We start from the raw sequence: 13,811 nt of genomic DNA, 5'->3' as shown, positions 1-13,811 counted from the left end.
AAAACCAAAAAAAAAAAAAAAAAAAAAAAAAAAAAAGAGAGAGGGACAATAATAAAAAATTAAAAAATGAGACTTACCAGAGCTCGTCTTTTATTAATTAGGTTGGAAATTTTATGCAAACTAAAAGCCATGATCATCTTGGTCCCAACCCTTGTATATATATTGTATATAAACATAAGACTCATGAAGAAATTTAACATACACAAGTAAAAATATATATATAATATATCTATGATGCTATCTATGATACGGACATTCGCATGTTCTTATCATACAGATTTTAATATTAAAAAAAAATAAAAAATAAAAAATATTATCCTTATCATACAGATTTTAATATTAAAAAAAAATAAAAAATAAAAAATATTATCGTCAAAATTTTATATATATATATATATATATATATATATATATATATATATATATATATGTGTGTGTTGAAAAGTCATCAAAGGTGAAGATCAATCTATATTTTTCTCTAAAAATCTATTTCTTGACATTATTTGCACTGCCTAGAAATTAAACTAATATAAGTATTCTCTCAATTTTTGAAATTTTCAAAATCGAATTCTCCCATATTCATATTTTACGATTAATTAAATTGTAATTGATATCAATTTTTATTTGATAATTTTTCAAAAGATTATATGCAAAAGAGGTAATATAGTTCCCCAACATTACAAGAAAAGAGTTTAGAAGAATTAGATGAATCTTGGACTATTTATTTCTATATGGTTTTTGGCGCACAGCAAAATTATTGATATGAATTTAAAATGACTGTTATGGTTTAATATTTTAATTTTTTTTATTAATAATTTTACCATGAGTCCAAAAGCTCCGGATCCGCTTAATTTTATAAAATAAAATAAAATAAAAAACTAAAAATGAAATGAGGGAATACTTTCATAATTTGTTAAAAATTTAAAGATACTTATAACATATAATAAGAGAGAGTATGTATTAGACAATTGGTGCAAATGTTCCATTTTAAAATTATTACTATTTTTTTGGGTAATGATTATTTGTTATTGTTTTAAAAAAGGTCAAAAAAAAAAAAAATATATATATATATATATATATATTGAAAGAGAGCAGGGGCGGCTTAGCGGGGCCGAGTGGTGAAGAAGAAGGGGCTTGGGTGAGCAGTATCGAAATGGAGAAGAAGGGATTGGAAGGCACAGGTTTGGAGCTTCCACCCAATCGCCATGGCAACTTGAAGAGTGCTTCCAGCGACCAAGAATTCAAAGATATTCTTCTTCAAATCAAGTCCTCCAAAGCCCCTGTGAGCACCCCCTGGTTCCTATGTACTATGTCCTGACAACAATATTCCATCTTTCGACTTTGGATTCTGCTCTTTCCTTGTGTTTCTTTACAAAATATCTTCCTTTCTCGTTCTGTGCGTAAAATGGTAGAATAAAAAAAAAAATTGTGAATTTTTATCTTACTAATTTTGGTATATTGCTTTTCAAAAAAAATTTATTTGGGTTTCTCTGTTTCTTTTTTTTTTTTTTTTCCCCTTAATTCTTTTGCAGGCGGTCATCAATTATGGAGCTTCTTGGTATGTCACTAGCTTTACTAAATCTTTGCTTTACTGTCTCCTCCGCTGTTATATTTATACATTCCAATGAGTCATATGCACCGTAAAATTTCAAACAAATGTGTAGTATGCGTATTGCATATTGAACTCAAGATGTTTGATGTTTTGTTTCTATGGAATAGTAGGAGCTGAAAAACCATATGTTTGCAAGGAAAAGTGAAATCACTGAAATGTTAGTTCTTTCTAGAATATTATTTGGAATCAATAACTAATGAACCCAAATCTACGTTTGGAAAATTTTAGTTACCTGTATGGCCATTTTAAGGGAAAATGAAGTGCAGAGATTCCAATCTGGTTTTGAACATTGCTTATGATTTTGGTGATTGTTAAATTGGTGGGTAACACAAAGTTATCGAATTCTGATATCAAATGAGGAGGGATTCTGTATTATTTGAAAAGCATTAGTAGGGGCATATACGTGGATCCAATGAATCTGCTTTATGATTTATTACTTTACTAGTTGTGCTGGATTATCAAATTAGTCTTGGTTTCTAACTTCTTGTGATAATGGTTCGTTTTAATAATTTTAAAAGTTATATGATTGATTTTCAGGTGTCGTGTATGTAGCCAGATCCTGCCAGCATTCTGCATGCTGAGCAACAGTTTCCCAAAGCTTTCATTCATCTATGCAGATATTGATGAATGCCCTGATACAACTCGGCATATTCGGTATACACCAACCTTTCAATTTTATAGAGATGGCGAGAAGGTAGACGAGATGTTTGGTGCAGGAGAAGAGCGATTGCACGACCGCTTGTGGTTGCACTCCTGAAAACATGTCCTAGAGTCCCGCTTCGTTTAAACTTTTTGATAATTTTCTGTAAAGGTTCTGTATGTTAGGTCATGCCAGCCTGATCTGCTAAAGAGCAATTATTATTTTTTTTTTTTTTTTTTTTTGAGAACTCGTACCAGAAATGCCAATAAATTCCAGTGCATTGTCAAAGATATGAGGTATTGTTCTCATACTAACCATAAAATTTGAATGATGGCAGTTTGTAAGAGATCAAAATACATATTATTGTTTGCTGTGAAGAGATGAAAATACATATGACTTTTCAAGATAACCTTCTTGAATATGATAAATTAATAATTGATCCAATTGAATAAATGACTGTCTAAAACACTCTGCAGCTTGGTTTTAGAAAGAATTACTGGCGAAAAAAAAAATATGGAAAAAAATAAAAATGCTACAAAATCTCGAAGACTCAAAACATGCTACCACCTCAACATGAAGCAAACATCTGCTATTGCTACGTCTTACTAGAGCCTTGGAAAGTAGACCTAACTATCAGATGTATGCATTGAAGCTTCTTTATTCTTCTTCCTCCACAAGCAGAATGCTGGCTACGATAATAACCAGTTGCAGAATGAATAACACTCTGATTTCAAGCCTTAGGCTTGAGGAGCTTTACAGTCTCCCAAGTGAAATCTGGGTCGTCACGGCCGAAATGACCATAAGCAGCAGTCTTCTGGAACCTGAACTTGCCTCCTCGCTTCAAATCCAGATTAATGGACATCATACCAGGCCTGAAGTCAAAATTCTCCTTTATAAGAGCCAATATATCCTTGTCCGGAATCTTCCCTGTTTCGTAGGTGTCAACGAACACTGATAATGGTTCTGGCACACCAATTGCATAAGAAACCTGCACAATACAGCGTCGGGCAAGCCCAGAAGCCACCACACTCTTGGCTGCCTGTCTAACAATGTAAGCACCGCTTCGGTCCACCTTAGTTGGATCCTTCCCTGAGAATGCACCTCCACCATGAGCACCCCAACCACCATAGGTATCAATGATGATCTTCCTGCCAGTGAGTCCTGCATCACCATGCGGTCCACCAATGACGAACCGGCCCGAAGGGTTGAGGTGGAAAATGGTTCTGTCATCAAGATATTGTGATGGGATGACTGGTTTAATAACATGTTCTTTCAAGTCACTTGCAATCTGCTCGTTTGTGACAGTCTCCTCGTGTTGGGTTGAGATGAGAACAGTGTGCACACGAATAGGAACCATGGCTCCCTTGTCGTTCTTGTACTCAACAGTCACTTGGGTCTTCCCATCAGGCCTCAGCCATGGGCAAGTTTTGTTCTTCCTGACCTCGGTGAGCTTGGCACCGAGCTTGGTGGCAAGAACATGAGTAAGAGGCATGAATTCGGGGGTTTCATCGGTGGCATAGCCAAACATATGGCCTTGGTCCCCAGCTCCAATCTCCTCTGGTTTCTTGGTGAGGTGACCATGAACACCTTGTGCAATGTCAGGACTCTGTTGCTCAATGTTGACAAGAACCTTGCAGTTGTCGGCGTCGAGGCCTACATCAGCTGAGGTAAAGCCGATGCCTCTGCAAGTGTCTCGAACTATTTTCTCATAATCTACATTTGCGTTGGTGGTGATCTCGCCAAAGACCATGACCATGTTGGTTTTGGTACACGTCTCGCAAGCAACTTTGCTCTCAGGGTCTTGCTCAAGGCAGGCATCGAGGATTGCATCTGAGACCTGATCACAGAGCTTATCGGGGTGGCCTTCATTGACAGATTCAGAGGTGAAGAGGAAGGTATCCATCTCTAGGCTATAAATTTAAATTTATTTCATATTAGTTCTCTATTTTGGCAAGAAACTTTAATAAATCATTAATTAGACTTAATTAACAAAAACAGGAAAAGGAAAAATGCAAATATATATATATATATATATAAATATAATATATTCATCATTTATGACCACAACCTTGCATTATAGTATATATTATCGTTTACAGGCCTATAATGATTATCATTCATGACAAATTCATAGGACATGGCGATTTCAATCTTGGTTAACCAACATATGATATGGGGTGGGGACTGAGGACTGTGACCTTCAAATCCAGAGTTCCATAGACAAGCTCAGACTATTAAGCAGGAGACTATAATTCACAAACAAGATCCAAATTTGAACCGCAAAACAAATAATTCGAGTATCAACAAAATGGGAACGAGATCAAAAGAAAGAAATCAATAAATAAACAACGCAGCCATACAACATAATTACCGGAAAAAAAAAATGGTGAATGCGTGGATCCAAGTATATAGATAGAAACAGAGTGAGGATAATATGATGTAAGATCTAAATGCAGAAACCAGAAAGGATGAAGGAAAAGAAAATAAGAAAGCAAACCTGCGACTATGTGAGCAAAGAAGGGTGGACCTGTGAGAGAGAGAGAGATCAAAGAGAGAAACAAATGGAATGGCGTTTACAGTATATATAGGAAGAAAGAGGGGGTGGTGAAGAAACAAAACGCAGTTACGTCTGACCCGTTCTTTCCATCGCCCGCTGCACTTGTTCCATACACCTCTTTGCTCTGCTGCGTTGTCGTCTTCCCATTGGACACCATCTTCCATTTGCATCCTCCAGGCTCTTACCAGTGGTGGCGTGGGTCCCACCTTGTTTTTAGAGTTTCTGTGGTGATCTCATCTCAGATCTTGCCAGCTCAGTTCTTGGTGTTGTGGGACCCCCAATCCCATCTTGAAGGTCCAACCGTCCAAAGTCCAGGTACGGAATCTGAATTGGCTACTTTCTGAGTCATAACAACAAACAAAGCGTGTAATCACTCTCTTGAGTATTTTATTTTGATTAGGATTCTTTTTCCTGATCAGTGTTTACATTACGCATATCGTGTAGTACCTCATGCCTCCTTTAGTATAGCAATCGCACACTTGGTTAGATAATTATAATATTGAGGATAGTTTTAAAAGCAAGAACAGAAATTGTACGGGAATAATTAAGAATGAGTTTTCAAGAAGACAATATCATTTTTGATTCTGTCCATGTAAAAAACTTTTATCATATCAGGTACATAAACAGCCTTTTTAAAAAAAATTTCTTCAATGATGTTATGGAAGAGATGTTTAAAAATTATCCCCAGTTTCTTCTCCCTTCTTTACCCTCTTCATCATATTAATTCATTTTATTTAAAATTCTAAACATTCATTAAAAAAGAAATTTAAATAAATATTAACAATTGATAAATATTTTACTATCCAAATTTCAATTTCTTTTAAATTTTTTACTATAAAAATTTCAAAAGATAGAAAAATTAAAAATACTAGGATAAAAGGCCGTTGAAAACTATGCTTTTTGCAATACATTTACCTATTCCCAAAATTTGAAAAATCATGCTATTACAATATCAATCATCTACTTTAGGCAATGCTGCCAACTTTACATGCAAAAATGGTGAAAAAGAAAAAGTTCCAAGGAGATAAAATCAAATGGTCTTGCACTATCTATCTTTCCGTAAACTTTTGACACATTACAAAAATTATAATAAAAAAAAATTAAAATATTAAATAACATCAATCATTTAAAATTATATCGATCAAGTTTTATGAGAGTAAAAAATTAGCTATGTAAAAATAAATTGTCTAATAACCACTTAATTTTTTTCCCAAGTTCTAGAAGGAAAAAAATAAGGCCAAGTTGGGAAAAAAATTAAGGTCAAGTTGAAGAAGATGATGATGATCAGTAACTGAGGCCAAGTTGAAGTCCAAGGGCAGCATGGACAAGAAACAGAGTCATGATCCCACTGCCCAAAATCCCATGAACATTTCGTAATCCTGGATTTCCCTGCCCAATAATTAGAGTGAAAAAAAAAAAAATTAAAAACACACAAAGTTAGACCAAATTAACAAAAATTAAATACACAAGTCATCAACGAGAGCTTACACTACCTCAAACAATGATGGTAAAATAGTTTGAAGGGTCAAGAGAGCAAGGCCAATGAAACCTGTTAAAGCATGTGGACTGCATACAAACAGATCAAAAAATTTTAGCCTAATTACTTTCACTGATACTTGAAAAATGAACAGAGAGTTGTCACAACAGAGTAACACCTCTCAAAAATGGGTTTGTCTGAAGTGAGAAGAGATGTTATTCCGCCAGTAGCTCCAAGAGCAAAGAAGAAAAACATCCCACCTAGAAGTTTTGGGTGCAAGTCTTTGGCCTTAGCTTTCTCCTCCTGAACATTTTGTTTCAGATTTCAAAGCATATTATATTATCTTTAAAAACATGAGAAAGTTTCTTCAATCAGAGTTAACATGACTTGGCACTTACTACATCATCAGAAAAACGTATGCGGAAACCCAAATAAGTTCCATAGCCACCCATCGCAAACAGCACGACAGCCTACAAAAATTTTGGACTAATATAATTTTAGAGACAAAAGAGAGAAGGAAGCAGAAGAAAGTGACTATTTTTATAAATATACCATGTTTCCGGGGTGACCCCAATGCACAAGCCAGTCAGGAAGATTCCACGATTTAACAAGCTCAACGAAAGGCCCAAATAAAGATCTCACTGTCCCACCTGTAATCCAAATCTTCAAGTTTGTTATGAGCACAGAAATTAGTAAGCCAATAAGGTACTGCAGTAATAATCACTCGCACGCACACAGTCTTTACCACACCTGCTGCTAAATAACCAAATCAGACCCTGGCACATGTTAAAATTCTTGTCAACGGTAAGATAGTTTTCTTATACCAATTGACAACAAATCACAAAAGGAGCAAAAAAGCCATTCTTTTTTTACACAGTACCGGATGAAGTATGAAACTCTCAATCACCGACTCTTAACGTTTTCCACATACAAGAGCCATAATGAAATTTAGGGGATACTAGGATAAATCCAGGAAAATAAGAAATATGATTTCCAAATTTCAAGAAAATTTACTTACGCTACAAAGTGAAAACATATCAGCGTCAAGGTAATAGTACCTCCAGGGAGAGCAGCCAAAAACATCAGAGGCAAAGGAGTAAAGGAATACAAAAAGGTATCACTGGGTTCTTCTTCGTCTTCTTCTTCTTCTTTCCTATCTGCCTTATCAACAACAACAACTTCACAGGTTTTGTGCTTCATCACAAAAGGAGAAAAAAGAAGAGGTCTTTTTGTTGTTGTTGCAAGAGCAGGGGCCAATGTCAAAGGGAAGTAGGACTCGGCGTGGCTCTTCGGGAATGGTGTGGAATTTGAAAATGCAGTAGGGGGGAGTAGTAGAGGAGAAGGAATACTGGGACGAAGACAAGCAGAAGCAGAAACAGCCATCGAAGCCATCTATCCGGAAAATAATGAAAAAGAAGACGGACAGTGTAGTCTGGTGTGAAGCCCAGTAGAGTGGAGTATTTGATATAAGGAGAGGAACGGAAGAGAAAGAGACAAGTATAAATTAAGAAGATAGAGAAGAGGGGAATTGGGAAAGGCGAGGAAAGAGACACGCTTCCACGTTACCTGAGCGAATAATTATTAACAACCCTTTTCCACTTCCACTGGGTCTCTCAACACGGACTCACCCTTTTCTAGATTTTGCCATGGCCCATGACACTCCTCAATGTTGGGACCCATAAGAGGCATACGGAGCCAATTAATGCTCACCTTTAGTTGCGACTGTGAAATTCAATTGGGTCCAGTGGAGTTTCCTGAGTAATATGAATATGGAGGAATATTCCATTGTCATTCTCTATCCCATTGTGTTGTTTGTGTGCATGTTTCTGTTTTTGACAGTATAACGGTATCCAAATTTGAAATTACGGTAAAGTGGAAACCAGCCAATGCCCATAATTTTTCCACGTTCCAAATTCTTTCTTTTTGCTGCGGACAAGACTCCAAACCAGATATCCATTACTTGTAAATTTCTTGCTTTAACTGATAGTAGAGTAGCTCACATATGAACAGAGATGTACATTTTTCAGTTAACAATCTAGAATCTATTGTCCTAAACAAAATTTCTACTGCTACCAAATCTGACTGTAAAGAGTGCTCTACATTATGTACATGGGGGCAGCCTCCGCAAAACAGAGAACCACCATTTGATTTGTTTACGAAGTTCTCAGCAACTGTAAATACCGTCTTTAACCATGAAAGGCGTTGATACATAATCTTAGTTGTCTAGTATCAGGAAATCAGCATGATCCTGTATGCTTCATGTTTCTTTGCCAACATCATCTCCGACCTCAATTTGTTTCCATCAATTAGCTGACTTTACATGTCTTCATTATTGCTTCCTGTACCCTAACATGGTAATTTGCAGAATTGTATGGTGATGACAAAAATCAGCTACTCTCAGATGAAAAGGTAATATGTTACGATGTTGAAATAATTATTATAAGACATACAGAAAGTAAATAATGGAAGTTACCTTAACTATAGGCCGATAGCTATTTACTGTGGAAACCATTCATCTGTTTACACGAAGAATGTTGTTAGATATGTGACCCCGGGTAACTGATTCTTTCTGAGGATCAAGCTTCCAGTGCCCATCAACAACAAATTTTATCTGTTTGAAGAAGATGAATGGAACAAATCCTTGGAAGTACAAAAATCTATGACTACAAAATATGCCATGAGATTCATAAATTTAACTATATCATGGGTAACATCATGAGCAATATGTAACTATAATCCTTTCTTTATTTTTATATATATGTAAATATTTCTTCTTCTTTTTTCTTTTAAATTAAACTTTTATATACTAAAAACGAATTTTAAGGAGTGACCATGTTCTACTCCGTTTCCAGAGTTCACCATAGCAGCCACTAATAAACCTCTCAAGACTCAAAGTGGTAGCAAATTTATTCATGGCTCAATTACTCAAGTCTCAATGGATATGAGTAAAAGTCATTGCCATAAAACTACTATTAGGTAGTAGATGTGCAAACCTCATAGACCCCAGGATAAAGCCACATCATCGTCGACCAACACCTGGATTTCCTGGAAGAACATATACCCCTGTAAGCTTCCTATCTGAGTACTCAGCTTAAGAACGAATTTATTTTTTTATTTTTTTATTTTTTTTCATGTGAAAAGTAAGATTGAAAAAAGTGCAGAAGCAAAACATCATAAACTACAGAAGTCAAAACATATAAAGGCCAGGCTTTAGCTCCTAGGAAATCGAGATAGAAGATCCAACAAGAGAAAGATAGACGAATGGATAAGAGAGAACACAGCAAGATAATAGCAAAACATAGACAACAGACTGCATTGACTGACGCCAACAAGAAGAATTATTATAAATATAACCTGGTTCCACTGGATTCTGTGATACTAGATGACGGCTGCAGATCCATTTTGACCCAATGATGCCAACCATTAAAGCTTCCAGCCACCTCAACCATTTCACCCTCTCCACAATATTGAACCTCAACCTGATTAAAATCAAGCAAATTGTTCTCAGTCAGCAGGTCTAACAAATACCACTCTCAGCCGAGGAGTCAGTGTCCAGTCTTTTACAATAGAATGCACCCTGGATTACTTGGAATTCATTAAGGCATAGCAATATCTTTCAAGCAGTATAGGTGTCTATTAAACATCCAAACAAAAGTACAAGGCCTTTCTGTAGTTATGGGACAGCCTATGAAATCATAAGTTATACCAGAATTATATATAGATGCAAGATACATTCAGCAAGAAGGTAGATTATATACCTCCACTAGTCCTGAAAGGGTTTCTTCAGCAGCAAGTAACTCTGCATCTTTTTCTGAGATAATTTTTTGGGCTTTGCTGATTGCACTTTCAGCTTTGATTTGCAAAACAGACAATGCAAGCTGTAGAAAAAAGTGAGTGCAAAATAAATAATACACACATTATTGGTGGCAGCATTTGTCACACTCTGCATGTTGTAATTGACAAGGGGAAGTTTTATATGCAATGTCTAGATGATGTGATAAAATAAAAATGCAAATTTCTGAGTTTCTTTCACAGAATTTTCCAGTGATTTTATGAATGTTCCCAAGAATTCTGCGCTGAGATTGTGGTGAATACATGATTAGGCATCAAAAACTCGGCAAAAAAGTTTTCGAGAACAGACTCTGTACCTTTTCCTTCTCAATCTGTTTTTTCAACCGTGACAACTCCAACTCTTTCTGATGCTAAGCACACCAAAAACACAGTAAAAGTCAAGTCATTTTGTCAATACTACAAGGTTCCATACACAATTTGATTAGAAAGAACTATAGTAGAATTGGACCACAAGGATATACAATGATAATTACCAGCATGTTCTTCAGCTCACTAATCTCAACTTGAGTCTCCCTTTTCCTAGCCTGAAATATAGATGCATGTCAATATATGTCAAACAACCAATAAATGAAAATTGAATTTTTGAGGATCACATTAAGTAATAACCTCAGAGTCCAGATCATTGTTAACTTGAGTACCTAGTCCATCAGCTGATAAACTATCATTCCTGCACATACAAACATCAAAGAATTAAAGTTCAAGGAAACACTTACGCTTATTCCATGCTAAGGAAGGTGGTAGTAAAAGAAATTAATCAACTTCAATAAGCTGCAACATCCAATTTACCAGTCATCCAAAAAGAAATTGAGTTCCCATTACAAAAATAATGCAATCATTATTAAATTAGTCAAGCACTTGATTAGGCGTTGAAGATATAACAGTTCACTGGTCATAAAAGAGATTTTAATATGTGAAATTAGTTTAGATTATTCCAAAATTAGATTATGGATCTTTGATTAAACATACAAAATACTAACCTAGGAGAATCATTTGCTGTTGCAGGAGGCACAGCTTGCATAGAAATCGATGCTCTCCCATTCGATGTCGTACCAGAATTACCTCCGTTGATTGCATTTTCTGAGTGCTCAGAAGTAGGTGTCCTTACTTGAACTTCTTCTGTATCCTCTGAAAAAATGTATTCCTTAGTTTCTTCAGTACCGCTCTCATTTGATGTGCCATACACATTATCTGAGCATCAAGCAACTCCACATGCTTAATTTCAATTCTCAAATATCAATAAAGGTTAAATAAAAGTCAATTCTAAAGATGGAAATCAATTTAAATTGATTCAAAGAAGCTCAGCTAATGACTGCACATACACACTAATATCAAATGCAGACACTAAATGATTTGACTAGAATACTGTATGCAACTAACCTTCCACTACATCCAGATCTCCTCTCTGAATGAAGTTTGCTACCTTCTCCTCCAAAGACAACTCAGTTGAAAAACCTATAGGTGCAGAACTATGGTCATCAGAACTGAGAACTGGATCAATGTTCGAACTGCTGGAGTGGTAGTCTACAAGGGAAACTTCAGTTGATGGGACGACTTCTTCAGCAAAATTGGCATCCTCATCCCGATATTCGTATGTTACCTTTCCCTCCAAGGACAAAGCATCAGTGGATTCTAAAGGCATCTGATTATTGTCAATAGATTTTAGGTCTTGTTCAACCTTATCACTAGAGAAGTTTCTTTCAGTGATGGAAACAGTGCTTGACAAGAGTTTATCTTCACTCGTGCTGTTGGCAATCTCGTTGCTACCACTTAACTCATTTAAATCTGCTTCTTTCATGGACAAGTTGGTTGATATTTCCAAGGGTATGCAACTATGATCTCCAGAGTCGAAAGCTGGACTATCTGAATTGCTAGAATGATTTTTCACTGTTGAAACATTGCTTGCCAAGGAAATATCTTCGTCCATTTTTTCCACCATCTCAAGGTGGTCTTCTATATCGTTCAAGGCCTTTTCCTGTGAGGATGAATCAACTGAAGACTCTGTAAGCACATTACTATTGTCATCAAAGTTGAGATACGGATCTGTAATCAAACTATCAGAATGACTTTTTATGATGTGAACTTCAGTAGACAATGGAAACTCTCCTACCACATTGTTCACGTCCACATCCTGACCTTCTAAAATAGAAGAAAGCTATAATTAATAAAGGTTTCCAACACTTTGAACATGAGAATCGAGACTCAAATAAATATACACGTATATTACGGTCACTTATTGCACCTTTTTTTTCATCTTTGTTTTCCTCCTCATCCAAATCCGTTCCTCTTGAATTTGCAAGAAACTCCCTAATCACTTTATATCCCCTCCGTCTGACAATGTTTGCGAGGTCATTCCTAAATAAAATAAAAATATAAAAATACACCCTTTTTAGACGCTGCATAACATTACATGTCAAACTTTAGATTTTCCTTCAAAGTGAAACAAGAGGTTCAAAGAAAAGTAATTAAAAAAAAAAAAAAAGGCGAAAAATTGAATAATTAACCAGTCTAATGTCAAAATTATATCTTTTCAATCTTAAGTTGTCCGTTGGCTAAAATATAAATAACTATTTTGGGAAAAGAAGATGCAATATTGGAGCTGATTAATAAATGAAGGTGAAAAGTCATAGCAATGCGATACCAAATTGAAATGGAAGAATAAAGTACAAAAAGTGAGGATTAAAGAACCTTCCGTGCTCCGTAAATTCCTTCATAGTGGGGACGTAGTCCTGTGGAAGTCCAACCGCAGCAACGAACTCCCGAATATCATTGCAGAGTTCCGCATTGCTTTTTACCTTCCTACAAACCCAGTGTATACAATTCAACAAAGATCAAATTAGAGTCTCTTTCTTCTTCTTTTTTTGGGGAAAAAAACGCCAAGAGAAGCAGAGTAAGAGCAAGATAAACAAAAAAAAAAAAATTTAAAAAAAAAAAAAAAAACAAAAACAAAAACAAAAACCTGGATTTCTTGATTGAAGAAGCACGAAGTCTCAAGTGTTTGCGAGGTGGGTGTTGGAAGGCGTAGCAGCCTTGCCTGGGTTGTTGCTGTGTGTGGTGGTCGAACAAGAAAAGGAAGCGAAACCTTGGGAAGTGGCAGAGAGTGGCCATGAGAGAGTGGAAGGGTAAGGAGACAGTGATTCTTAATCTGGGTTTTGCAGCATTGGATGAATGATTTCAGTTGGAAGTTGGATGAGAGTGGTTAATTTTACAATTTTCTGATAGGGTTCTGGAGAGATTCAAGGGGTTAAGGATATGTTACACATACGAATATTAAACAGTTTGTCTCCATGCCACATACATATTATTCACCATTCAGCTTCTACTTCTATAAAACTGATTTTTTTTGTATTTCCCAAAAAAAAAAAAAATTTATATAAAATTAAAACCAAAAAAAAAAAATATATATATATATATATATATTGTTTTTCTGTTATAGAATTGATGCTGCTACTACTTTCCCTGAAAACAATGTGAAGAAATAATTTCTAATAATAATTGTAAATTAATGAATAATCTAGCTACTTGGTTCTTAAAGCTAAACCCAGTATGATACTTGTATCTGCTCCAAAGCTACTTCTTCTCAACCAAAAATATGGAATCCATCTAAAAGCTTGGGCCAATCATGGCTAAAACCCTCCATCCGTACGGGCCCAAGGTGTCCAAGAACTAATTGGGC

General features: G+C 35.7%; 4 protein-coding genes across 12 annotated transcripts; 1 reads left to right on the top strand and 3 right to left on the bottom strand.

The window, feature by feature from the left end:
* The first annotated feature begins 1,079 nt into the window (after positions 1-1,079).
* LOC107431951 (thioredoxin-like 3-3) lies at positions 1,080-2,542 on the top strand. Its single transcript, XM_016042987.4, has 3 exons — positions 1,080-1,282; positions 1,533-1,558; positions 2,150-2,542. The coding sequence occupies exons 1-3, from the start codon at positions 1,154-1,156 to the stop codon at positions 2,367-2,369; spliced, it is 375 nt and encodes a 124-aa protein (XP_015898473.1). The 5' UTR covers positions 1,080-1,153; the 3' UTR covers positions 2,370-2,542.
* Positions 2,543-2,645: 103 nt separating this feature from the next.
* On the bottom strand, positions 2,646-4,988 carry LOC107431950 (S-adenosylmethionine synthase 4). The gene is made up of 2 exons (XM_016042986.3): positions 4,750-4,988; positions 2,646-4,162 (listed from the first exon to the last, which is right to left on the bottom strand). The coding sequence occupies exons 1-2, from the start codon at positions 4,977-4,979 to the stop codon at positions 2,983-2,985; spliced, it is 1,410 nt and encodes a 469-aa protein (XP_015898472.2). The 5' UTR covers positions 4,980-4,988; the 3' UTR covers positions 2,646-2,982.
* An 846-nt stretch (positions 4,989-5,834) lies between these two features.
* Positions 5,835-8,106, bottom strand: LOC107431917 (uncharacterized). Its single transcript, XM_016042947.3, has 6 exons — positions 7,345-8,106; positions 6,839-6,936; positions 6,685-6,756; positions 6,465-6,589; positions 6,303-6,375; positions 5,835-6,198 (listed from the first exon to the last, which is right to left on the bottom strand). Exons 1-6 carry the CDS (start codon positions 7,676-7,678, stop codon positions 6,094-6,096), a joined length of 807 nt encoding a protein of 268 aa, XP_015898433.1. The 5' UTR covers positions 7,679-8,106; the 3' UTR covers positions 5,835-6,093.
* Positions 8,107-8,242: 136 nt separating this feature from the next.
* LOC107431892 (protein PTST homolog 3, chloroplastic) lies at positions 8,243-13,496 on the bottom strand. 9 transcript variants are annotated; one of them, XM_025066619.3, is made up of 14 exons: positions 13,095-13,495; positions 12,824-12,934; positions 12,378-12,490; positions 12,246-12,274; positions 11,516-12,110; positions 11,116-11,326; positions 10,745-10,805; positions 10,612-10,662; positions 10,435-10,488; positions 10,045-10,164; positions 9,641-9,765; positions 9,280-9,331; positions 8,760-8,897; positions 8,243-8,632 (listed from the first exon to the last, which is right to left on the bottom strand). In XM_025066619.3, exons 1-13 carry the CDS (start codon positions 13,241-13,243, stop codon positions 8,799-8,801), a joined length of 1,770 nt encoding a protein of 589 aa, XP_024922387.3. In that variant the 5' UTR covers positions 13,244-13,495; the 3' UTR covers positions 8,243-8,632; positions 8,760-8,798. The 9 variants fall into 9 exon arrangements, with proteins under 9 accessions (XP_024922387.3, XP_024922389.3, XP_024922386.3 ...); XM_025066621.3 differs by having other exon boundaries at positions 12,246-12,271; XM_025066618.3 differs by having other exon boundaries at positions 8,760-8,802; positions 11,516-12,274; positions 13,095-13,496.
* Positions 13,497-13,811: the final 315 nt, after the last annotated feature.

This window comes from Ziziphus jujuba, chromosome 11 (genome assembly GCF_031755915.1).
Source record: "Ziziphus jujuba cultivar Dongzao chromosome 11, ASM3175591v1".
Taxonomy (NCBI): domain Eukaryota; kingdom Viridiplantae; phylum Streptophyta; class Magnoliopsida; order Rosales; family Rhamnaceae; genus Ziziphus; species Ziziphus jujuba.
Note: the sequence above shows the minus strand (reverse complement) of the source record. Positions and strands in the feature narration are given on the sequence as shown.

Bases quoted from the DNA above. Each gene is read 5' to 3' on its own strand.
- LOC107431951 (XM_016042987.4), top strand. From the start codon at position 1,154: ATGGAGAAGAAGGGATTGGAAGGCACAGGTTTGGAGCTTCCACCCAAT. The intron at 1,283-1,532 runs GTGAGCACCCCC...ATTCTTTTGCAG, and splicing joins TCAAGTCCTCCAAAGCCCCT to GCGGTCATCAATTATGGAGC. The intron at 1,559-2,149 runs GTATGTCACTAG...ATTGATTTTCAG, and splicing joins ATCAATTATGGAGCTTCTTG to GTGTCGTGTATGTAGCCAGA.
- LOC107431950 (XM_016042986.3), bottom strand. From the start codon at position 4,979: ATGCAAATGGAAGATGGTGTCCAATGGGAAGACGACAACGCAGCAGAG. The intron at 4,163-4,749 runs GTTTGCTTTCTT...TTAAATTTATAG, and splicing joins CTTTGCTCACATAGTCGCAG to CCTAGAGATGGATACCTTCC.
- LOC107431917 (XM_016042947.3), bottom strand. From the start codon at position 7,678: ATGGCTTCGATGGCTGTTTCTGCTTCTGCTTGTCTTCGTCCCAGTATT. The intron at 6,757-6,838 runs GTATATTTATAA...AAATTTTTGTAG, and splicing joins GGGGTCACCCCGGAAACATG to GCTGTCGTGCTGTTTGCGAT. The intron at 6,376-6,464 runs GTGTTACTCTGT...GTTTGTATGCAG, and splicing joins GACAAACCCATTTTTGAGAG to TCCACATGCTTTAACAGGTT.
- LOC107431892 (XM_048465285.2), bottom strand. From the start codon at position 13,243: ATGGCCACTCTCTGCCACTTCCCAAGGTTTCGCTTCCTTTTCTTGTTC. The intron at 12,275-12,377 runs GTGCAATAAGTG...CTTCTATTTTAG, and splicing joins AAACAAAGATGAAAAAAAAG to AAGGTCAGGATGTGGACGTG. The intron at 9,332-9,640 runs GTTATATTTATA...ATGTTCTTCCAG, and splicing joins ACAGAATCCAGTGGAACCAG to GAAATCCAGGTGTTGGTCGA.